Source organism: Macaca thibetana, chromosome 15 (assembly GCF_024542745.1).
Source record: "Macaca thibetana thibetana isolate TM-01 chromosome 15, ASM2454274v1, whole genome shotgun sequence".
Lineage (NCBI taxonomy): Eukaryota > Metazoa > Chordata > Mammalia > Primates > Cercopithecidae > Macaca > Macaca thibetana.
Genome location: NC_065592.1, coordinates 14,872,592 through 14,897,776, shown reverse-complemented (window position 1 = coordinate 14,897,776; position 25,185 = coordinate 14,872,592). Strand labels below are relative to the sequence as shown.

At 37.4% G+C, this 25,185-nt stretch overlaps 2 protein-coding genes across 11 annotated transcripts in view; one reads left to right on the top strand and one right to left on the bottom strand.

Annotated features, from left to right (window-relative positions):
- NEK6 (NIMA related kinase 6) overlaps positions 1-25,185 on the top strand; it is a 984,684-nt gene that overhangs the window by 385,918 nt on the left and 573,581 nt on the right. The window lies entirely within an intron of this gene.
- The window catches only part of DENND1A (DENN domain containing 1A), a 547,088-nt gene that overhangs the window by 381,587 nt on the left and 140,316 nt on the right, over positions 1-25,185 (bottom strand). For 7 of the 10 annotated variants that reach the window (XM_050760581.1, XM_050760572.1, XM_050760574.1 and 4 more), the window contains one exon: positions 4,959-5,008. The exons of 2 other annotated variants lie outside the window; for them this stretch is intronic. In XM_050760581.1, the coding sequence (XP_050616538.1) occupies positions 4,959-5,008 (50 nt within the window). Of the gene's footprint in view, positions 1-4,958; positions 5,009-18,419; positions 18,499-25,185 lie in introns of all 10 variants that reach the window. One more of the 10 variants, XM_050760578.1, reaches the window with a different exon arrangement.

Here is a 25,185-nt window from a genome sequence, read left to right as displayed (position 1 = left end):
AAAGATCCAAGTGGTGAGAATGACATGGGCCCAAAATATGAGGGGACCAACAGTAAGTGACACACCTTGAGACAGCAGGCAATGCCTACATGCTGGAGAAGCTCACCAGACGATCCTAAGAACAGAGCTCTGTCCATTCCCTCTATATGAGCCTGACAAAGTCAACATGAAGCATAACTGTAGAATTAAAAAGTATCAAAAGCAGAAGGAACAGCAGAGATCGATGGAATCTAATTCCCTCATTTTATCCATGAAGAAATGAAGAACCTCAGGGGAGAAGTCACTTGCCTCACAGCACAGAGCAGGGCAGTGGTAAAACCAAAACTGAAACACAGATCTCCTGGTTGCTGCCCACAACACTCTGTCCACTAAGGCCCAACTGCTTCGTTGTCATCAACTCTGTAGAAAATATTCATGGGGCACAGCTGAACTTATAGTGTAGGCTAAACAAAGGGTCTTCATGGGCCCAGTGGGTTCAGGTTTGGAAAGGAGAGCAGGGTGAATCTGCAGAGGAGAGGTCTGGGAAGATAAGATACTAATGCACTGGTCCTATGTCTGTGTGGGTTTCATTTTCTTCTTTCTCTCAATTTCCTACTTCTCTACAATAAATATATATTGCTTTATTGCTTTTGAAATGAAATCATTTGTTAGGTTACTTATGGATCTTATGGAGGCAGTATGGTAAAACAGGGAAAGTATGGTGGAGTTGGAGGTCAGACAAATGAGGGTTCTGCAAGCAGTTATACCACTAACTGGTAGTGGGACCTTGGGTAGTTATCAAGCCTATCTGAGCCTCTGTTTCCTCCTGTGTGGCATGAGGATAATGGTAACCTTGCAAATTTGTAACCTTTTATTACAGGAACATAGGGCAATGCCTGGCACAAAACAGATACCCAATAAAATGGTAAGTAGCATTTGAGCCACATTTGCATCTGGGGTTACATACTGACCATTAAGTGATGCCTCTGGCCCTGAAAAGATTATTTCATTGCATTTCACTATCGTGTCATTTGTGTGTGTCAGTATAATTTACAGGAAAACGGAATGGTAGCTGACTTTCCGGGTTTGGAAAGAGAATAAACACAAAAATGGAAGAGAATAGCTTTTCCATCATCCAATGCATCTCTCAAGTGCTTTGACTAACTGAAGCTGGTTGTCAGCTATCAAGGGCAAGCAAGTAGCAAACACGATATGGAATGGTACAAGTCTTTTTTTTAAGAGATTACTTTTATTAGTAATAATGAGTTTTTGAGATTGATAGAGGAATCTCAACACTGACACACTTCACTACTCCCTCTCACCAACAGCTTCATATACACTCTAGGGTAGAAATAATTCTGGATTAGGAATAAGAGTACCGGCGCCTTTCCCAGCCCTGTAAATTACATAGTTGTGACCATAAGCAAGCCATTTCACCTCTGTGGATCATGGTTTTCCTTCTATAAAATGAGGAGTTTGAACCAGATGAATTTCAGTTTTAAAATCCTGTGGTCTTGTTCCCACACATTTTCAAGGCCTCCTGTGGCCAGAGCCCAGGTTCTCACAGTCACCCTCTCCCCAGAAGGCTTCATCTGCTCTGGCTGAACAAGCTCTAGGCTCACACGGGGCTTCTCCTCTACTTTGCTCTTCAGTGTTGATGGGGTGTTAGGCTCTCCCTCCCACTTGCCCACTTCTTGCTGTCCTGGCAGACTCAACACAAGTCTCCCCCACCATAAGAAGTTTTCTCTGACCATTTTGGTCTTCTCTAACCTCACTATCCTTTGGGTGGATACTGTTTAAAATGTCTTTATAATAATTCCTGGACTGGACTGGGAGGGCAGGGCTCCAAGTCTGAGACCATTTCCATTATCCCCCATATTACCCAACACAATGGTCTACATTCTGAACCTTCTTTTGCCCTTTTGTAAAAAAGATACCACCATCTAGCTCTAGAGCTTCTAGGAAGAATAAATGAGACAGTGATGTGGCAGCACCCAGCACTTTGACTAGAATCAATAAGGAAATCGAATCCTTGTTTCCTTCCTTTCCTCCCTCTCTATATATTTGGTGACTGGTCTTCCCCACAAGGTGGGCTACTGGGAGATGGAAATCTCTTCCCCACAAGGTATTTGTCTGGGAGATGGAAATCTAGGTTGTGCTAAGAGAACCTTGGCCTAGTCCTGATTTCTCCGCAGCTTAGGATTTTGTTCAAATGAAGATAATGGCACCTGCTCTCATCTCTTATGATAGGAGGATAAAATGAGATAATATATGAGGAAGCACATTCTTTTGAAAAGCTACTGGCTTTATTATTTTTCCTAAGTCCTAGTTTCAAAAAGAAAAATCTTAAAAACAACACACGAGACAGCAAGATGTCAATGTTAACGGGTGATTTGATGATGACTGTGAAAATCCCACTCTTGATATAGACTAGAAATGTCAGCAAGTTTTATGACTGTTCCTTGGGGTAGAAAAGCACAGATACTGAAAAGATCAGGAAGCTTTCTTTTTTGAACGCAATCACCTGGGGCATTACTTGTTTCCCAGGCTGGCATATTTTCTAAGTCAAACAATATCATAAACACATCTAGGGGGCTTTGTGGGCCTCAGAATCTGGGGATATCCATTTGACAGTGCTAATTGCAAACTAATAAAAAAAATTAAGACATTGAAACCTTTATATTTCTTATATATGAACTTTATTTGTTATTATTTTCTCTTCTGTATTAAAGTATACCAAGGTTAGAGGTAAGGGAACAGAAAGAAAATATATAGTCCCAAAATAAAATGATTTTTTGGTATCAATAAAAGTTATCAACACCCATAGGGTATATAATATAATACAATGTAAGAAAGAACTATTGTACAGGGTAATGAATGAAATATCCAAAAAGAAACATTTCTGTCCTCAAATCCTTTTGTAAAAAAGAAAAGAAAAAGGAACATGATTAGGGGAACATAATCTGGAGAGAAGGATTCTGGAAGAAAAATATATTTCTAACAACAACAAAAAGGCATCAGATATTTTTGGTAACAAAAAAGATTTTAGAATTATCACTTAAGAACTCTGCTTGTCTTCCACTTCAGAATGTAATCACCCAGACAGGTAGGTAAGAAGAAGTGTGTGTGTGGTATAAGTCTGAGAAAAAGAAATTTGAGCGTGTGTGTGTGTGTGTGTGTATGCACACACACACCTGCACATGTGCGTTGGTGGGGAAGACAGAGGTTTAATCTCTATGCATTTCTTCTAATATTAGTTGACAAAGTCAATTAAGAAACTCCTATCCAAAACAAATCACCACTCTAACAACAAGCCATGTAAAAATGTATTCTCTTATTTTTCTTTGTTAAACACCTAACTACATTTATAAAACATTTCAGCTTTATTACTTTTTATAAATATGTCTTTGTCATAATTTGTCATACATTTTATAAGTAGCTGGAGGAGATTTCAAGCATTGCTAATTCATACATATAAATGTGAAGTTTGCATTAAATATCTCTAAACAAAACCTACTTCCTTGCTATTTTTAGGAGGAATAGGCTAAAGAAGAGACAAGAGGACCCTCATTACAAAGACTGACCCTCTTAGAATTAAGGCTATTCTTTTTTGAGCATCAACCTGCTACTAAAACATTCCTGGTACCAGGATTTACAAGGTCTGAGTCTGGAAATACTACAATGGTTGATTGGCTTAAGAAAAAATAAAATGTTAGAACCAGGGAGAGCAGTGATTAAAAGTGGCTGGCAACATTCCAGAGTTGCTTTTTAGTACCTTTTAAACTCCTTTGGCTACCAATTCTCATCTCATACCATTTTTAGGTTTATGCCAAATAAACCAGGACAGTGGTATTACAACGTATAGAAAAGATGCAAACATCATACTACCCACATATACTCTAAATCACTGAAATCTTAAAGGCTTTGCCTTGTTTGGTTACACTAAAATACATGATAGAATCTTCCTGAAGATAAGCACAAATTTTACAGCTTTCTTGGACCATATTACGGCATTTCTTACTTACAATGTTATTTTCTATAACCTTTCTGTCAATAAAAGTGGATTTTTTAAGATGTAATGTATGTACAGTTTCACAGTTCAAATTTCCATTGAGAGAAAACTGAAGAGACAACAATTAAGTGGGCAAATAAACGAATGTAAAAAAATAATGCTTCAACTGTAATGAAAAAGAGTAGATTTTTTTGAAAATAAAATAATTGTCATTTTATTAATATAGTTAATACATTAGTTTTATAAAGTAAAAAAAACAAAGCTCTTCTAAAATTCTTATCATTAACCAGTGGCTCGTTAAAAAGAAAAAAAAACCCTTAGACTATTTTAATTGTCTTAGAGTTATTATATTTGTACCTACCTAAGAAACAGTTTATCACAATGTAAATACCAAGGAAATGTTTAGGTGGTTTTGTACTTTCTAATCTCAAAATCTATAGAAAATTCTGCTTTCCCCAGAGATACCATTCTTAGCCACCTAAACAAAATATAAAACACTATTTAGCAATATTTCCTGCTGAATACCTTTAAACAAGATAGGGCTAGGCTGATTTAAATTATAAGTTGAAGTCTAGGAAAAACAAAGTCTATATAATACAAAACTTTGGAATCAAATAATATTACTTGTTTAAGCCAAATATATTCATATTTAAATAACAATTAAAGAGCACCAGATTAAATACCAACCATTCTTAATCACAGTTTTTAAGTCTGATAACCAAAATTAAAAATTTAATGCCATACAAAATACATCTCACAAACTAACCAACGCAAAGCTCTAAGCTTTAAACTTTTTGATAGTGTCAATAAAAACCCCAGGAAGGGAGAATATTGCAACTCTCCTTGGAACACAGGTATCTTAAATCATGGTTAAACAGACAGAATGTTAAGAATGGTATGGTTTTTATTTTCTATAGCAGGTTTATTGACACTTTTTTTCTAGTAAGGTTTGAAAATCTGACACTACCTGTCCATATAGAAGGGGAAACAAAACTTGGTCAAAGTCTGTAGAACTTCCTGTGGAGAGAAAGAGAGATAATTTATACATCTAATGGGACCAATAAATCTAACATTAACCACAGCACACAATCTAGGAACTTTACCCTAAAGAAAGAGGAGACAGATGAAGAAATATGGGCTTTATCAATTACATGGGAGGAGTACCAGGCAGTCAATCATGAGAAATAATAAACATGATCAAACTTCATTAAAAATGAAAAATTAATCAAGAATCACACATGGGCAAGCAGCAGGAGCCATGCAGGAAAGCTCTGAAGGGAGGGAGGCGGTTGGGTTGCTGAGTGTTAACACCCCTCCAGGGAACATCTCCAGCCTGACCATATGGATCAGAGTGAATAACACCGAGCCACATGGGTTTGGCCTGGCAGGGCCGCTGTTGCTGGCACCGTTTTTGCCTGTTACCTAGGAACAGAGGGGGCCGGGATTAGACAACGCTTCCCAACATCAATAGGCCAAATCACAGCAGAATGGAAAGCCAACTTGAAGATAATTGTCCCTGAACAATGTCAGCTACATTTTTTAGAGTTTAAAACTTCATTTACTAACTTTACAAAGAAGTTGCCATTTTGGGCATACATTTATTTTGGAACCAAACTGTAACAATTTTAAGTATATACTATTCTTATTGAAATATCACCATAATTGAACATACTCACCTGATTTTAATTTACTAAAATCTAAAGCAAACTACCAGTTTAAATGTCTTTTTTTAAAAAAAATACATATATAGGTACATAAAGCCAAGCACAGTATTCAGGATTAGGGTACACAAAGTAAGGTGACATCTTAACAACTTATTCATAAAAGACATTACCACAGAAAAAGACAGTACATGACACACAATAAACAGTGGTGTGTGACTTTCCCTAGAAGACACATTTCATATGTATAGCACATATACACATAGCTAACCACATAGACAGGTAGTTAGTTATCATTTCCTTCATAGAATTTTCCTTAGCTTGACTTAATTTAACTGCAGACTTGGACAGCCCACGGTTGGTGCTTATCATAAGTTCATAGACCAATGTTATAAATTTTAAAAAAGTATTCCTTTCATGCATTTGATTTGCTTTTTAACTATTTAAAATCCCAACTTCAAGACAAAATGAAGAACACATTTTTCAGTCATTGAGAAGCTGGTTCAAATTAAAACAAACCTGCCCATTGCAAACCCTAATCCAAGTGATAAATTAAAGATCAGTTTACAAATGTAGCACTTTTCTAACCAATAATAATGAATTATCAATGCTAACTGAATTGATGCTTCTCGCTTCATTTATTTTTAAAACCAGTTCTATCATTCAAGAAATAAACCACATCAATCTAATAACCCACTCAATGAAGCAGAAAGCACATTGACTTGCTCTGCCAGAGCATGTTCCGCCTACATAATTCAATTGAGCATATCCTATTTTTTAATATCATCTTGGACTGGTACTATGTATATCACACCACTGCTAAGGCATGCCATGAAATAAAGTAACAAATGAATAGGAAACTAAGAAGTGAAAAAGAGTGGATGAGAAGACCTCAGCATATTCTAAGAAACATTACCTATATATTAGTTAATTTTATAATGTGGCATTCAGGCATATATACTGTTTATAAACTAATCATGCTTAAACTGCAATAGGTAATACAGAATCAGAACAAAGGCAATTTTTCAGTGCATAATGTTATTATCAGGCAAAGATAGGAAAAGAGATCACATAAAACATTTAACGCCTGCAGTGCTAATTATGAAGTATAGTATAATTCACATACACAAAACCCTTATGATTTACACAGACACAAATTCCTTACAAATTTCCTTCCACTTCAAGTTTTGAATAGTAACAGAAAGCATCTCTTAATTTCAGTATATAAAATAGCCATTCTTTAAAACTCAGTATTCAGTGCTCACTCATTGCCAACATCGGCTACAAAGACAGCTATCCTTTACCCCTCAAAAGTTACAGGTGCAGAAAGCACTTCTCTACTCTATGCTGGAGTTGCACTGGCAAAAGGCCTCAAAGATTTTTGAAAGAAAGGACCCCCATGGCTATGAGAAGGCATTGTGCTCTACAGCAGAGTCAAAGGAATCTAATATGCCCAACTTATTACTCACTACAATATAGAAACTTTTTACCACTCTCTAATGTCAAGAGTAATAACCAACCTTGAACTTGTCTGTCAGATAATATGAGAACAAATATCAAAATACCCAGTGTAGGCTGAGTGTAACCACCCACCAGCTTTCCTTTTTACCCAAGCAAACAGCAATAAATCTAATTAAGCAATGGGGCGGGGGGAGGGGAGGAAGAAAGGGAATATAGGCAATGTAGGCACATGTTGGTACATTACAATATGTTCCTTCATGTTTGTGATATTACAAGAGCTTGATATTCCAATTTAAGTCAAACAAGATGGTGGTGTGCCGTCAGAAGAAAAAACAAAAATGAGCATCTACTCTGTGTTCGGCATATTCACATATTATCGCAATTGGAACTGAGATATCTACTTCCTAATTTGGGAAGGGGAGGACAGGAAGAGGCAGGGAAAAACAAGCAATGTTCTCTGTAAATAAAAACTGCAATAAACCAATTTAATAAACCAATTACATAAACGCATTTTCTTAATACTGATGTTTTCCTTACACATAAACATTCATGCCTTATCCTCTTTTCCCAAAGAGAAATACAATTATTCGAATACGAAAAGTACCACTCTCCGAGAGAGGGGGCTTTAAAATCCTGATTTAAATATATTTTGAGCACCACATTCATGGCAGTGTCCCAGTCTTTCAGTATTAACTTTATTGGGACAACAGTCATTAACCAGGTACCAACTGCTTTTTCTCTCTAGAACTTGTGTCTTTGGCTAGGGCACTTTTTTTAAAGATGGTAATTTTCTTGTTCTCTTTCCCATTTCTCTTGCCTACACAAGCTCTTTTAGACAACCAGCGTCGGTGCAACTTCAACTACTGCCACATAAATCGGATCTTGGGGATGCAGCACAGCTGATGAAATGTAAATGACCTCATTGCTAAGGCAGGGGGTGGGGAGGACTGCGTGCCAGCTCTACAGATCAATTCCCAAGTTTATATTTTCACAAATCTTTTTATGTACAGTTTGATTTTTTAACATTTTAATGAGCAAAAAAAGTGAATCTATAGTAGCCAGTCACCACAGTTAAAGTGCAGGGCATGAACTAGATCCCAGGAGGAAACCAGTCCACCATGTCACCACTGGCTTTAGGACATTCGCCACCTGGTTCCATGTCCCCAGGTTCCAACTCTTTTCATAATCAAAACACTGCTGACATTATAAACCCCAGACGGGTTTTCTAAAATCCCTCCCAATCAATATATCCAACACATAACTTATTGGAGACAACACTGAGCTCATTGATTAAGGTGAGTTCAGTAGCAAAGTTTTCAAAATAAATGAGACAAGAATACAGCATTCAACCCCTTTGTGTCACCAGACAATTTATGAAATAGGCAATTTCCAAAAGGGCTTTTCTTCCTAACAAAATATATGATACTTCATGTGGGAAGAAATAAGAGCAGAGGGGGCAGGGAGGAAGTGTGTTAGAGAGGCAGTTGCACAAATCTTTCAGTTATGCATACATGAAGAAGCAGATTGCATAGTGCAGTAGAAAAGTAACATCTACAAAACTCTGCCCACAAGAGATACCAAGCCTCAGAGTATGAACCAAAATATGAAATTAACACACCTAACGCTGGATACACTTGCAAATGAAATTCAGAAATGAACTCGAGATTCATTTCAGTCTACTTTGGATTCACTTCATCCAATTCTAATTCTCATCTGGTCAGAAAGCCTGAATTTACTCCAATCTGGAGAAATTAGATTACATTCCGTTGATACTGAGCCTAAGAACGCAGTACAGTTTTAAATGTATAATATTATCCATTATAGAATCCTATCTGGAAGCAAAACCTCGAAGACCAAATTCAATGAAGTTAACTGGGATTATTAATGAGAAGGCTAGACTAATTCACCCTGACCTTGGGGTGCTAGGTAGGGGGCTATAGGAAATCCTGCAACGACCAACATTCCAGATGTCAAATACTTTGTTTTCATTGCTTCACTGAAACCTATAAACAAAAATTAGTTTTATTTGGCAGATGAAAACACAGACATACACACCCCATAAATAAATGCCATCTGAAAGATAAAAGTGCAGGGTGATTATAGTGTCCACTGGAGTTACAGAATGTAGGGAGATGAGACATATTCACAATAGTTCAAAGGGAAAAACATGTGTGCAGGAAAACATTTAAATAAAGAGAAGAGATAGCTTGAAAAATGAATGTATTTTAAAATATGTAAAGCCACAATTAGCCTCTTTGTGGCTTGCTGAAAGCCGATATAGCAGTTGATAATTTACCTTTGTCCAAAAACAAGAGTGAAAGAGGAAGGGGAAGGGAAACCGTGGGAGAACATTTCCTGGGTTTCTTATATCTAATTTATTTGTTCATTTCAAAATGTAGGTGTGTGATGAAAAGATCAGTGGAGCTCAAATTCCTAAAATACTCCCTATGTTTAATTTTTTTTTAATACCATAAGGGAAATGCTGACCCTCTAAGTCCTGCAATTGGGAGCAGTGCCACTTACTTGAAAGAAAAGCCTCTGATTGATGATCTTAAAACTCAAGTTGAAAGTTAAAAACAGAACACATGCAAAATCCAAACATACAAAAAAGCTAACAGAATTTCTACCTTAAGCCATATCAAGTTAAAACCAGGGGCTCCCAGTGAAAGCTCACAAAGGTGTTAAATGCTTATGATTAAGAAGGGTAAAGCAGTTGTTCTTGGAAGCTTAATTAGCACCAAGTTCAAGAATGTTGATCAGAAGTTTCCTAAATGTGAACACAGGAAATAAAATTTTTCTCCTTCACTATAAGTGTCAAATTAAATCTAAGACCCATAGCATAATTACAACCAAATTTTTATTTTTTTCCAGTGGGAAAAAGAAGCCTGGAATAAGGGGTTTTACAGAAAGGCCTTTCAACACCCAAACATAAAAGCCAGGTCAAATTTCTAACAAAGCTGCTCAAATGCTACAGAGTCTGCTTCCTTTCTTTGGTACATTTCAATATTTACCCCTAGTTTACTTTTTATAAACTTCAGTTAATTCTGAGTCATACACATGTTATAATTATGCAATTTGTGTAATACCTAATATGTAGTATCAGTGTTGTAATTCAAAGATAAAATTATAATAAATTCATCATACTCTATAAACAAGTATCATATAAACTGTATATCTAAATTATCAAGGACATTAAGTGCAGAAGAACGCTTTCAACAGTAAAAGAGACCCCTCTGAAACCACTTTTAAGTATACATCTTCATGTCCTTTGAAGTCTGAAGCAAAAATAATCTTATTTTTAAAACTTTTTAACAAAATTACTTTATCCTTTTGCATGTTCTTCAAACTTATCTAAAACAAAGTTATTCCATAATCACATTATATAACATCCTCTATTTCAAGATTCCCTTTTATTAATTTTAAATCTTACACAAAGTGGTTGAAAATGAGAGAGCTATATTTATAAGGTCAGCATGAAATGCCAATAAAATTCTTCACACATGCTACAATTCAAATACTGTACTTCCAAAATGAACAAATGATTTGGTTATGAGCTCTTACAATTAGCATTCAGTGACATCAGAACTCAGTGGTAATTCCTTGGACTTAATATGATTACTCTAAAATATTTTCTCTTGCTCATTTCCTTAAGCATTTTAATTCCTGTTATCTGAACATTTATGTTATCAATATTTCCGAAAGGAAGAGGGGAGGAGGGGACACAAGTCAGAACATACCAAAGGAACAGGGGTCCCAACAGTAAAATTGCAAACATGATTTCACTGAAGAGGCAACCTGCCCTCAGGAAGATATTATTTTAAAAGAAAAGGAAAAAAAAAAAAAAGAGCACTGATAGAAATACTATTTTGTAAGCGTATTAAAAGCTGTCAGCTTTTAAATATTTTAAATGCACACAAAAATGTGCACAGATGGGCAACTTTTCTGCTCACATTAGTCTAGAGAAAAATCTTTCATTATCAAGCTCAAAGTCCTTGAATTTTTTAAACTTAATTGTGCCTCTATTTCTTAGAATTCACACCCCAAGGCCAAAGCTTTCCTGCCACCAGTCCTTCAAATCTGACTTGGACATTACACGGGAGGAGGCTCCAAGCCTCCCTGAGGTCTCACTCCTTTTACAACACACGAAAAAGCAGTCGATAATGGGCCCATGCTGAATTCACTGCTCTCCACGTCTCCTCTTGGGACACAAGCCTAGCAGATGTGATAAAAACTGTGTCAGAGAAGTGGCTCTAGTTTGTGCCTTAATGACAACTTAAACCTCTAAACCAATACAACCAAAGGACTAACAGAACTGGCTGTTACCTCTCTCTCCTGCCAATCTTCAAATATCTCTGAACTAAATTAGCACCTCTACCCACAACTTCCCCTGCCACCCCACAAAATCCATTCTAATTTTAAAAGATAAATGAATTCAGCAAACACCCGTCGGTGGCATAAGTGTCTGGGTGCTGTGTGTGTGTGTGTCCTATAATTAAGCCCTAACACATATTTCATGTAGTTTATATTTTCTCAAGGTATGATTGAGCATTCAGATATCTTAAAGCACTGCCTGGTAAATTCCCTCTGATCACCACCCCGGTAACCGTATTAACGCATACAACTGGTAGAGTTACAGTTTCCAAAAAGTACCTGAAGGTCTAAAAATTATTTTTAAATATGTTCAAACCTAGGGAAGAAAAGTGATACACTGAGTTATTGAAACATTCTAATTATTAAAATTTATACAGGAGAATTTTTTAAACCATGGGTGGCTATACTTTTAACTTGTAAGACTGCTTTGTCTTACCTAATGATATGGTACCAAAAAATAGATTTAAATGTGTACTTCTGATAACATTTTCTAAATTCTATAATTCAGCCTTCAGATGATAGGTCTTTTTACTCAGAATCTTGAAAGCCTATTCAGTCACAATTGCATACCCACTTAATCAGCAATCATTGTTCTGGGATGCAGGACTTTGTTGTCAAGACAAGCACCAAAACCTTAAAAAAAATTTTTTTTCAGAACTGGCATAAGAAAAAAGTGATCTTTGTCAGACAAGGACAAATTTATGCAAATCTTTTATAAACATTCACAAACATTTATTTAGCTTTTGAAATGTTGGCCTCATTTGAGAGCATGAAAATGAGGGGGAAGTAGGAAAACGCAAAGGACAGCTTAGAAGCTGGCACGCTACATAAATATTCAGAAGGAAGATTATAGGATTCATGTTAGGCTGTCTTAGGCTTCTCCAAAGTCCACACAGAATAGCAAAGAACAAAACTAACGAGAAGTACAGCAGATGTTAGACAATGCATCAGCCTCTTTTCCTCTCTCACTTGGCTATACTTGGACGCTTTTATATTTTCTTTCAATATGGTTAGGTCATTCAAGGATTCTCCTATAGACTCTGTATTGTGGCTACAGATCTATAAGCTGAAGGTCTGTCAGCTTTCCAAAAGTTTCCAATGAAAAGGCATTATGCAAATTCTACCTCTCTTACCCTCTTTCAGGGGGGAAAAAGGCCTCCAGTATGCAGTCATCGGAGTATTGGAAGCCCCAGCCTTCATTTCTGTATAGCTGTGTTTGCCTCAGGGCCACGCTGCTTGTTTTGACAGTGGATCCCCCTAGATAGTTGGGATTAGTCGAGCTTGTTTAGATAAACTTGAAATCAAGGCCTTCTCTAGGTAGACAGCTAGATGTAGCTACCGAGTTTCCAGCTGCCTCTTCCTTTCATCCCAAAACAACTGCAGATTCACAGTAGCTATCACAGCCACAGGCTATGTCACATACATAAGTACAAAATTAAAGGCTGCTAAAAGAAGCCTTTGTAAGTCTTAGTGCTAAAATAAGGAATCTGTACTGCTTGGTTTATACAAATTATTCTAGCACTACCAGTATGGAACTGAAATCATCAGTTAACAAGGCATATTAATCAAGGTTCCTGGCTTCTTCTGATAGACAGGATCATAGTTTGGTAATATACCTAACCTTCTGCTTATTAGCTCTTGTATGAGAATAATAGCCTAAAATGTTGAAAAGGAAATAATAGGCTTTATTTACCCAGTGGCAGGGAATGTTAGACACCGTCAACAAACACTGTGAACAGAATATGAAAATCAAAATGTAAATATCAAATCTGCTTTTGAGAGAGAATTATTTAGCAATTGATTAGACACTCTCACTAAACAGTCATCTGTTTAGTGCTACAGAACTGTTTGAAATCAACTTTTATTTCCTACAACTTGCAGATTCTGATAGAAAGAACAGGAAGATATAAGGAGGATAAGGAGGATTCAAGACTGAAAAAAATTACACTCAGAACAGATTGATGACATTTCATTACAAAGATAGAAGGAGGTGATATGAAACACTACTGAAATAAATAAATTACATAATTCAAAAAGTTTTCTAACATCTAACACTCAGGGTCTTAATTTTTTGCAAGTAGAAAAAAAAAGTCTCTTCAGAAGACCAGCAAAATACAATAAAATAACACAATCTCACATATATATTTGATTTTACTTTGCATATCTTGCTGCAACATACAGATTCTAGTGTTTACCTGAGGCTGCCTCAGACAAATTAAACACAACAATGGTACCAGAATACGTTCAGACACTTTACAGAACTATTCTGAAACATCATACAGTACAGAAGTTCTTTTACCATCTGACTGTACTGTCAAATCATACAAGGCAGTCTTTCAATCAAGTCTGCATTTCACCACCAAAAATGTGTTCTCATGATTCAACAGGTAAGTCACTCTTTAAAACTGTTAAGACATTCAAGACGTTCTGGAATTGAAGTCATCAGTTTGAGCTTATCCTATGAAATTTTGGATTCCTTTCATGTGCAACTTATAACCTAAGGAAGGAGCCGGCAAACTTTTCTCAAAAGGGCCAGATTGTAAATATTTTAGGCTTTGCGGGCCACTTATGGTCTCTGTCACGTGTTCTTGTTTGTTTTTCCTTTACAAGGATAAAAAACCATCCTACCTCACAGGCCATACAAAATCCAGCCCCAGGCAGGATGTGACCAGCTGGCTGTAGGCTGTAGTCTGCCAAACCCCATCTAGAGTGTTAAGGAGCCTGGCCACACCACATAACCCAAACAAACTCACCAACACCCAAAAACCCAAATTCAGAAATCCTAAAAGGTAAAATGCCAATGCCAATCATGTTGCTTCTCTGGTAATTCAACAATTCACAAGTGATTGTTGGCCAAATGACCAAATGCCTACTGCACACAAATGTGCTATTTAAAAAAATGTTTAAAGTACAAATAATTAAAAATAAAACATGTTTCCACCACCCAGAATTCACAACTGTTTTGTGGCATAGACTCTTCATAGAGACAATTCTTCGATCAATATAGTTCATTTCTATAGGTAAGGTCCATGTGTTTTCTTGACAGACAAATGAATTCATGCTCTATGGATAATGGAGAGCTCTTCAATTTGAGATTTGTTTGGCTTAGAATATTTTTAAAGCAATATTGAAAGAGCAGAAAGCCTCTTCTGGTGCTCTACTCCCCACTTACTCAAAACACATTACTTGTCCAATGACGTTGCGTTAGATGAAGACTACAGGAGGGCCTCCTCCTGCCTCTCTCACTGCTCTATTTCTGGGCCCCTTCTCAACTCCTTTCCAGGACTTTTTCTTTCTCCTTCTCTCTCCGCATCCTCCTCTATTAGCAGTTTACCTACACCTTTGTTTCAATTATCAGCACAAGGTAAATGACTCTCAAATTCAAGTGTTCACTTCTGAACTACCTCTCCAGCTCCAGGTTCCTATTCTTTTTTGTTTTGTTTTGTAAAATACAAAACAAAACGGGGTCTCACTGTGTTGCTCAGGCTGGAGGGAAGTGGTGCAATCTTGGCTCGCTGCAACCTCTGCCTCCTGGACTCAAGCAATCCTCTCACCTCAGCCTCCTGAGTAGCTGAGACCACAGGTGCGCACCACCACGCTCAGCTAATTTTTGTATTTTTGGTAGAGATGGGGTTTTGCCATGTTGCTCAGGCTAGCCTACAACTCCTGAACTCAAGTAATTCACCCACTTGTGTTCCTTGGCACATTCAAGGAACTGAAAAGCAGCCTGGCATGCTGGAACAGAGGAGACTGGACAAGTTGGTAGGGGCCAAATCATGGATTAGATCCTTTCACATTCCACTTACATGAGACCTTTTTTTTTTTTTTTTTGAGATGGAATCTTGCTCTGTCGCCCAGGCTGGAGTGCAGTGGCGAGATCTCAGCTCACTGCAAACCAGGGTTCAAGCGATTCTCCTGCCTCAGCCTCCTGAGTAGCTGGGATTACAGGCGCCCCCCACCACGCCAGCTAATTTTTATATTTTTAGTAGAGATATGGTTTCACTATGTTGGCCAGGCTGGTCTCGAACTCCTGATGTCAAGTGATCTGCCTGCCTCAGCGTCCCAAAGTGCTGGGATTACAGGTGTGAGCCACCATGCCCAGCCTTGCACGAGACTTTCTAACCTTCCGTCTACCTCACATGTTCCAGACCCCAGGAGGACTTAGAGGCTATTCTCAGTGAGCTTCTCGCCTCTCCCAAGTCGACACCCTGTAATCCTGTCCTGTGTCTATCATTCCTATCATCAAATTGACCATTACCTCTAGACTGAGTTAAGAATGATGGGGGTTACACCCATTGCCAGTGTTCCCCAGAGTATCTGGCACAGAGGAAACATCCAGTGAATGACAGTGCTGAAAAAAATGATTGGATGATAGTCTGGATTAAGAAGGGAAGAAATAGCATTGACTGAGCACTTACTATTGCCATGCACTGTGCTAAAGTCTACATGCCTCCTTGTTTAATCCTCATAGGAAGCAGTGAGACCACATGGGCCAAAGCAAAGACTTGAACTGATCAGAGATCAAACTTTAATATTTATTTTTGACATTGAAAATGAAAGGAATAGGGAAGCCTATTAAAGTTTGTATAAATGTAATATCACATTTTTGTCAAAGCTTTACCATTTTGCCTAATAACATGAATTATATATATAAAGTATCTATATTGACCTATAGGAGTTTCTTCTGATTGTGGAACTAACCTATTTAGACTCTATTTTGTTCTTCATCTACCAATGGTTATCTTTTCTTGGGGCGGCTGTGGGTGGGGGGGTTACGTGACAAGTGGAAAGGGACTGATAAAGCAACTACTATGTGTTAGGTCTTGCTAGAAGTGTTACATACTCAGAGATCCTATCACTAATTTTATGCAGACATCATCCTCCTATCGATGGAATGCATCTTATAAACTAAGTAAAATTAGTTTCAGGTAGACTGGTGAAGTAACTTGCCTACCTCTCTACTAAAGGATGGAGATTGAGAATCTTGATTAGCATTCCGTCTCCAGGATCACAAGCATTCACACAGCTAAGATTTTGTGCAGTACTAGCCCTCTATGTTGAATGCAGATAAAGCCTTTCTCCAACCTCACTTCCAACTGCAGGAGTAGAGTGAAATGCTTGTGCTGTTCTGTTGAAGGGCCTTAGGGTAGGGTAACCTCACCTACCAGTTTGCCCAGGACATCCCAGTTATGCCCATGATTTCTGTGTAGTCACTGTGCTCCCTTTCAGTCTCAAAAGTATCCTGGATTGGATACTATGGTCACCAGAATCTTAGAGGGAAAACCATGGCTTGTCTGGAGGGCAACAAAACAATAAACAGTTGCTTCATCTGCCTTGTGATGAGAAATTGGGGAGTGGTGCTAGAATAGTGAGGTTTTATCACTCGATTTCAGGCTCTTTATATACAGGAAGGACTTACCTACATTCTGGGACGTAGATACAATATCAGACATCATCAATCACACAGAAGCATCAAACTTCTTTTTCCTCATACTACATCAGAAAACATTTATTAAACTAGATGAATTCAGGTATTGTGTATACATTATGGCTACTTTTGCTGCCAATTCTACAAAGTTAGTATTATTAATACTTTTTCTTTTTTTTCTTTTTTCTTTTTTTGAGAAGGAGTCTCACTTTGTCGCCCAGGCTGGAGTGCAGTGGCCGGATCTCGGCTCACTGCAAGCTCAGCCTTCCGGGTTCCCGCCATTCTCCTGCCTCAGCCTCCCAAGTAGCTGGGACTATAGGCGCCGCCACCTCGCCCGGCTAGTTTTTTGTATTTTTTAGTAGAGACGGGGTTTCACCGTGTTAGCCAGGATGGTCTCGATCTCCTGACCTCGTGATCCGCCCGTCTCGGCCTCCCAAAGTGCTGGGATTACAGGCTTGAGCCACCGCGCCCGGCCAATACTTTTTCATTTTACGGATGAAAAAGATGAAGCCAAAAAATGTAGTCTTTGCCCGAAGTGTCTTATCTAAAGTCGTATCTCATATAACATGGGGATATTTGCCTCTTAACTTTTCTTTGAGTTAAACATTAAAAAAAAAAAAAAAAAAGCCGGGCACGGTGGCTCATGCCTATAATCCCAGCACTCCAGGAGTCCAAGGTGGGTGGATCACCTGAGGTCAGGAGTTCCACACCGTCTGGGCAACATGGCAAAACCCTCTCTCTACTAAAAATACAAAAATTAGCCAGGCGTGGTGACACATGCCTGTAGTCCCAGCTACTCAGGAGGATGAGGCAGAAGAATCGCTTGAACCTGGGAGACAGAGGTTGCAGTTAGCCAAGATCGTACCACTATACATTAGCCTGGGGGACCGAGTAAGACTCTGTCTAAAAATAATAATAATAATAAAAATAAAAATTTAATATTTTAAGGGATAGGGGATATTTCTTAAGACATAAGTAATACACGAATAATAAAAAGTATTTCTAGCTGCCATTAAATCTGTTTATTGTAAACAGATACATTCTAAAAATGCAAAACTATTTCTCAATTTGCCAGAGGTTTAGATCACCAGAAATGGTAAGTATCTGGCAGGTTCGAAAAGTGCTCTGATAAAAAATGTTCTCAAGACTTTACAAGTTATACCTCTAAAACTAGACACTACACAAAGAGGCACCATGTCCGATATACACTCAAATATGAGAATCATAAATACATCTGGTTAAGCCTCTCTAGGTAAGATGAGATTTAATAAAGGTATGTCTTGGTTTGTCCTACCTAGCTTACATTCTGAGCCCAAAGATTACAGTGTGAGGACTATTCAGTCACTTATCATACATTAAATACTTGGCCTCCTAACAGCCATGCACAGTACCAGGTCCTAGAGGTCTGGACACGAAGCCGGCAAGAATCTCTGACTTACTGCCTGGAAAGGGAGAGAGGACAGGTAAACAAGTATAAAGTGTTTTAGGTTTTCTGATAGGAACCTACCTGGGGGGTGTAAAAGATTCCTCAAAGAGGTGGCATTTGAACTGACTTTTGAAAAATGAATTAGTATCTTCTAGACAACCTAGACAAGAATATGCCAGGGATAAAAGCACTGTGAAACAACATTATATCACACAATTTATGTAAATAATCTTTGATAAGTTCAATTTTTAAGAGATTCTCATTTTACAAACACCTTTTCATTTCTACCTACCAACCCCCATCTGCTACACACACACACACACACACACACACACACACACACACACACACACACACACATTAAGACCCACGGTCTGGGCTTCATGTTCTACCACATTTGAAATCTGAAACTTACCGAAGTTATACAGTTGAAAATTATAATAATCAGAGGAATCTTTACTGTACTGTATATGAGTATTTAAAAAATGAAAGCTACCGCAGTAATACAAAATACTACATACAATCAAAAGGGCTCATTTACAAGGACAGTGGTCCCATTACTAAATTTCTGAAGTTTTGAACATGGGAATCTCAACATACAGATTTCACAACTGGAATAAAATACATAAAAAGTAATTATCTGAAACCCCTTCATCACCATTTAAAGAGTTTTTATATTTTCAGTACATTTTAGAACATAAATATTCAGGAATTGTTTCTGATTAAATCTCTTCTTCCTTACTTGACAAAATATTTGCTTTTACCTTTGTGACTTCTCTAAATTTTGTTCTGAAACAGTGGGTTTAGAAAGGGAGGCATTTCCAGAATCCCTCCTGGGATCATCAGTCTGAAATTCTAGAGGCAACGGTTACCATACACAACCCTAACACCTGACAAAAGCACCAAAACCGCGTTACTTTGCTGCCTTACTTAAATCTATGCCCAGTAATAGGAGAGACGACATAATTATTGGTTATGATTTGGTGTCAGGTGTCATTCTAAGCACTTCACACATTTTAAATCATGACACCCTCCCAGCTATCCTACAGAGTAGTTACTATGACTATCTCTACTTTCTAGATGAGGAAATCAAGTCCCCAAGTGTAAATGGCAGAGCCAGCATTCAGACCCTAGCAGTCTTGCTCCTAAGTCCAAGCTCTTAATCACCACAATCATTCCTCTGCACTCTCCTTTCTGGAATCTTAACTATTTAGCAATTACATCTGTGTATCACATACCTCATGTTGTTCACTGAGTCTCCAATCTGTCCTAGCTGCTCAAAGGGTCCCTAACATTGGCCATAGCCATTTCTACATTTGAAGTGTTCACAGATTCGCAAAGACACAGACATACAAGCAAGACAATGTAGGAGTGGCTGCTCCAATTGCTGCCTAAGAGCTGAGGCTGAAGTGACTAATTCCATCAGGGCAAGTTTCACAGAGAAGGTGATACAAGGTGTATAAACAGAAGTATACTGCGGTAGGAGTTGCAGGACAACAAGGATAAAAATATTCCAACCAAAAGCCAGTTTGGACAAAAAATATACAGGACAGGAAAAGCCAAGCAAGCTGGGAAATGAGGAGGTATCCTATATCTGGGCTGTAAGAGGAGGAGTTAGGAAGTAAGACTAGAGGCTGGGTCAAAGTCAGACTGTGACCAGCCTTAAATCCAAGTTAAGAGATTTGGAGTTGATCTTTAAGGCACCAGGGAACCATCAACAGTTTTGACTAAAGAGAAATTATGTGATTTGATTTAGGTTTTAGAAAGTCATCTCCAGCCATGTTAGAGAGGGTGGTGATTGTAGGGTCACTGGGTTATAGACCGTTAGGAAGAGTCCATGTGAGAGAAGCTTTGAGTGTGAATGCAGAGGGAAACAGATGAATAGGACAGACTAGAGGGCAGTTTAGGAAGAATAATGAACAGGACTTGTAGGTGCATCCAAGGAGCAACCAGGACTGATTCTATGAGGCTAAGAGAAAACAGAGACTGTAGCTCTCAAAAGCAGACATGGTCCATTTAGTTATAATCATAGCATAACTTACTAGAAACAAGACCATCCAATAGTACTCACAGACAAAATTTAGTGGGGCTTTTTGGGATCCAGAATAAACCCAAGAGAACATTCTCGTAAGAATGTGTAAGTAAGGATTGCATAATTACCATTTCCTGGAGTCAGATTCAAATAAGTAGTAGTACAACATAGCTGTATAGCTTGGCGTGCTTTCAGAAAGAATGGCTCAAAAAGAATTTGTCTTTTTAATGAGTTCCTTCTACATAACTGTAACAGCTGGGGAGTGACCAAATTGGGAAGAAATCTTCAACTTAAAAGAAGAGCCTGAAGTCAGAAAATGTCTCAATTTTTCAATTGAGTTTGGCTAAATGTTTAAGGTTGAAATATATTTTCATTAAGATGTCAGTTCAACCCCATCTCATTCTTAAATTCACCCTTCTCTGGAAATGGAGAAAAACTCAGCATATGGATATTACAGAATAGTATCTCTTATATACAAAGTAGTTTTTCTGAGGCTGAGCATGGTAGTTCACACCCATAATCCCAGCACTTTGGAAGGCAGAGGGAAGAGGATTGCTTAAGGCCAGGAGTTCAAGATCAGCCTGGGCAACATAGTTAAGACCCCTGTCTCTAAAAAAAAAAAAAATTTTAATTAGGCAGCATGGTGGTACACACCCTGAAGTCCCAGTTACTCGGGAGGCTGAGGCAGGAGAATTGCCTGAGACCAGTCCAGATGTTTGAGGATACAGTGAGCTATGATCACACCACTGCACTCCAGCCTGGGCAACAGACTGAGACAAGACCCCAGCTCTAAAACACAAAACTAAACAAAAAGTGTTTTTTCTTCAGCAAACACTTTACAAAAGCACCTTGACATTTGTCCAAGGTGATATATTTTACTAGTAACAACATGGGGAAAAATAAGAGGCAACCTGTGATAGACTATTTTTTTTTTTACCCATCTATGAACCTATACTTAGAAAACATTTAAACTAGCCAATTGTCAACAATGGGACACTTTTAAACACATACAAAGAAGCAGATATTTAAGCTGGGATGTATTTCTACATCTGCAATCTATCAATGAACCTTAGAAATCTGTAATGCAGTCCTTCAGAATAGCTACATTTGGTGGCATTCACGAATACTGATATCCACTTCAAGAAACCTGCTTCAGCAGAGCACGCTGTGGCTATCATGCTAACAATCAGCTCTTAGGCTGAAGGGTCTAAAGGGATTGAGAGTTTATAACTGTGGATGGGAAAATTACATTTCCACCTACATTTCCAGACTGCCAAGTTACTAAGAAATATGGAAAGTGAGCTTTTTGGGCAAGAGGTTGAAAAACCCATGAATCAACAGTGACTCTTAGAAAAGCACACATCTGGCCAGGCATTGTGGCTTACACCTGAAATCTTAGCACTTCAGGAGGCCAAGGTGTGAGGATCATCTGAGGTCAGGAGATGGAGACCAGCCTGGCCAACATGATGAAACCCCATCTCTACTAAAAATATAAAAATTAGCCAGGTGTGTTGGCACACACTTGTAATTCCAGCTACTTAGGAGGCTGAGACATAAGAATTGCTTGAACCTAGGAGGTGGAGGTTGCAGTGAGCCAAGATTGTGCCATTGCACTCCAGCCTAGGCAACAGAGCAAGACTGTCTTGAAAAAACAAAAAAGAAAAAGAAAGAAAAAAGAAATGTGCACATCTAAAACAAGCCTAAAAGATAACCTTTAAGGGCAGCTCCAAGACTTTCCACTTGCTTCTCTATACCATTTAAGTCTACTAACTTCTATGGCTTCATGTGACAGAGAACAAGAAACTGCAGGAATGTGATCATGGCAGCACCACCACCCAGTGGTTCTAGTTTTCAGAGACATTCCCACTTTCAAGCGTTGTGGCCATGCCGTTATTCCACAGAACATCCAAGACACGCATTACTCCATAGCCTACTAGGCAGTGAGCTCCTTCAAGGGAGAGATGGAATCTACTTCTCTCCTCCTCTTTACCTGCTACGTTGTCTGGCTCAAAGTCTGCAGATAGTACACTCATCAATCTCTCAATTAATATACAAAATCAGACCTAGTCTCCTAGACTGTTTCTGCTGCCAAAAACAGATATGATGGGGAAAGAATCAGAAAATATAGTCCCTTGTAACCATAAGTTGCTCTTTTTAAGACCAGATTGTAGAACCATTTTAAAATGTGATCCATTTGACCCTTATATAAGTCCTTTGGATGAGAGTTAAATGAATTTACAAATTCTGTTCCATGGTATATAGTGTCATAAAAAGTTTCCAAGATCAAAGGTGACCTCACCATTTAAAGTGGTTAAACTGGATCTAGTTTGAAGAGAACCTGCAAGCAAGCTGGAAGCATGACAACACCCACTTTGGAAAAGAATAAAAAAATAAACAAGAAAGCTCCAAAGTTTCCAAGAGAAATGGGATACATCCAAGTTCAATTCCATTCTTTGTGAGCTTGGTGAATACAGGGCCCCAAGGACCACAAACCCAAAATCTTAATTCCAATGTGAAGACCTATGGTTTAAACGAGTCACTGTCGAAAGACTGGCAGAACCTTTGTGGAATCAACATCACATTTTATACACCACACTGCTGCTTATGTTTCTCTGCCTAATGATGATGCAAAAAAAATCAAAATTTATAATTTGTTTTATACTTCCTGTAAATATTATACATGTGTGTCATATTATACAATGTTGGTATAATGTAGCTTCTTTTCATAGTGACAAAAAATTTAGGAACTAGATTATATCTATAATTTTCTTATGAAATTGTATCCTTTCAATGAATTAGGGCATGAATACGTTTTACAATGAAAATGTTTTGTCTCTGGCGTATCAAAATTTTGAAGAAAGTAAACGAAAGTTTTCATATCCAGGAGCTCTCACGAAAAGAATAAGGCAATTTTCAACACATAAGTTGCAAGTCTTCTTTAAATATTATCTCTACTGTCTCTCTAATCAGAATCTTCCAATTGATTTACATTGGTTATACTGTGAATAACTGTAAGCTTAAGAAATGCTTTGCAGGGAGCATACCTCAAGCATGAACAGATGAAAACTCCATATTTAAGCAATTACATGCAACTCAGAAATGCCAATTTCCATCACAATTAGCCTGAGTTATGCAACATATTTTTGTTCCTTTTTAGTATATAGTTGGTATATGTTTTTATAATTTGTTTAACTGCCTATAGTGAAATTTTGAAATCACATAGGCAATATAAAACCTTAAGAGAAAGGGCACCTTTTAATTTTTCCCAATGTGCCATGTTTCTGCATTGCTTATAGAGCTTGTACAAGAAACACTGTTAGTTTCTATATAAAGATTTCCATAAAATTGTTATAGTTTCTATAAATGCATAAAGATTGTTGGTTTCATTATAACACTCTGTTTCAGTGCCAGTGGAAAGAAAAATTACCTGCAACTCTAAACAGCAATCTACATATACAGGGATGGATAACTGTGCCTGGACCACTCTTTAAAGAGCTCTAAGAGGCTCACCGTATCCCATCAAAGTGTGGATGAGCACCCTGGAGAAGCAACTTTTAGCACCTTCAACTCTAATTGCCACTCTTAGAAAAAACAGGCTATGAAAGTACAATTGTGAGGACAAATTATTAATTCTACATGTTTTAGTATAAAGAGTAATCATGTTATAACTAATACATTTTAAAACGGTATGGGTAATACCTATCACACTTGACACATTACAAGACTATTTAAGGAAATCTCTCTGATAGGTTATTATCTCTTAATTTCAAACCACTTCATACTAAATATTACAATTACTAAAGGCTCATGTTTTTTCATCTGAAAAAAATCATATAATGTTTTGAGACCAAAGATGGGATTTTGATGAGAGTGGTGACTATAATTTGCTAACATGTTAATTTAACTATTCTTTTCTCCCTTAATTCAATTAGTATTCATTAAAACTAAACAAATCACAATAAGTAAAGTTTTACCAATTATTTCCATAACTATGAATGAACACAGTAAACATAATAGAATAATTATAAACCCACTTAATTAACTACAAGACTATTTTCAGCAGGGAAAGCTATTCATTTTTTTTCTTACTTTTAATGTCTGATTGACATGTTGATATATTTGAGAAACCAATTTCTAGAAATGAAAGAAATACATTATTATTGTGCTTCAGTCCTTTAACAAAATTTTCCAATTGGCTTTTATTAAGAGCCACATTACCTAAAGTTATAGCATAAGAGACTGAAAAGAATCCAGTCTAAGCTACACAAATCCAAAGTAACTCAAAACTTACATCTGTAATTTAATAATCTTAACCCTAAAAAGAAATTTTACACTACTTCGTATTATAGTTAAGGGAGATAGAATTTAAGAAAATTTCTTAAGTAAGCCGTTATTAAAATTTTTCAAAAATACAGGATTCTTTTCAAGTCAGGATCCTACCAATGTTGATGTTTTAGTATTTAAACTAGCTAAACATTAAACAAAAGCAGATGAATAAATAATATGAACTCTGAAAAACCCCTGCTTTTGCCTTTTTTTTTTTCTTTTTAAAAAAATATAGGCAATGCATGTCTTTCAGGAATTAACAAAGCCTGTATTTCCAGGTTTAAAGATAGCAGACTTACCAGATTTTAAATGAAATATTGAGTGCTACAGTGATTTAATGGTTTTAAACCATAGATGTCATTGTGGTCTGAGGGTGTCACAGACAACTTAAGGAGGAAAAAAAATGGGACACAGAGAAATCACTTTGTCAGTAATTACAATCAGACTGCTCATTACTTCTTCCTTCTGTATCAAGACCCTTATTTACAT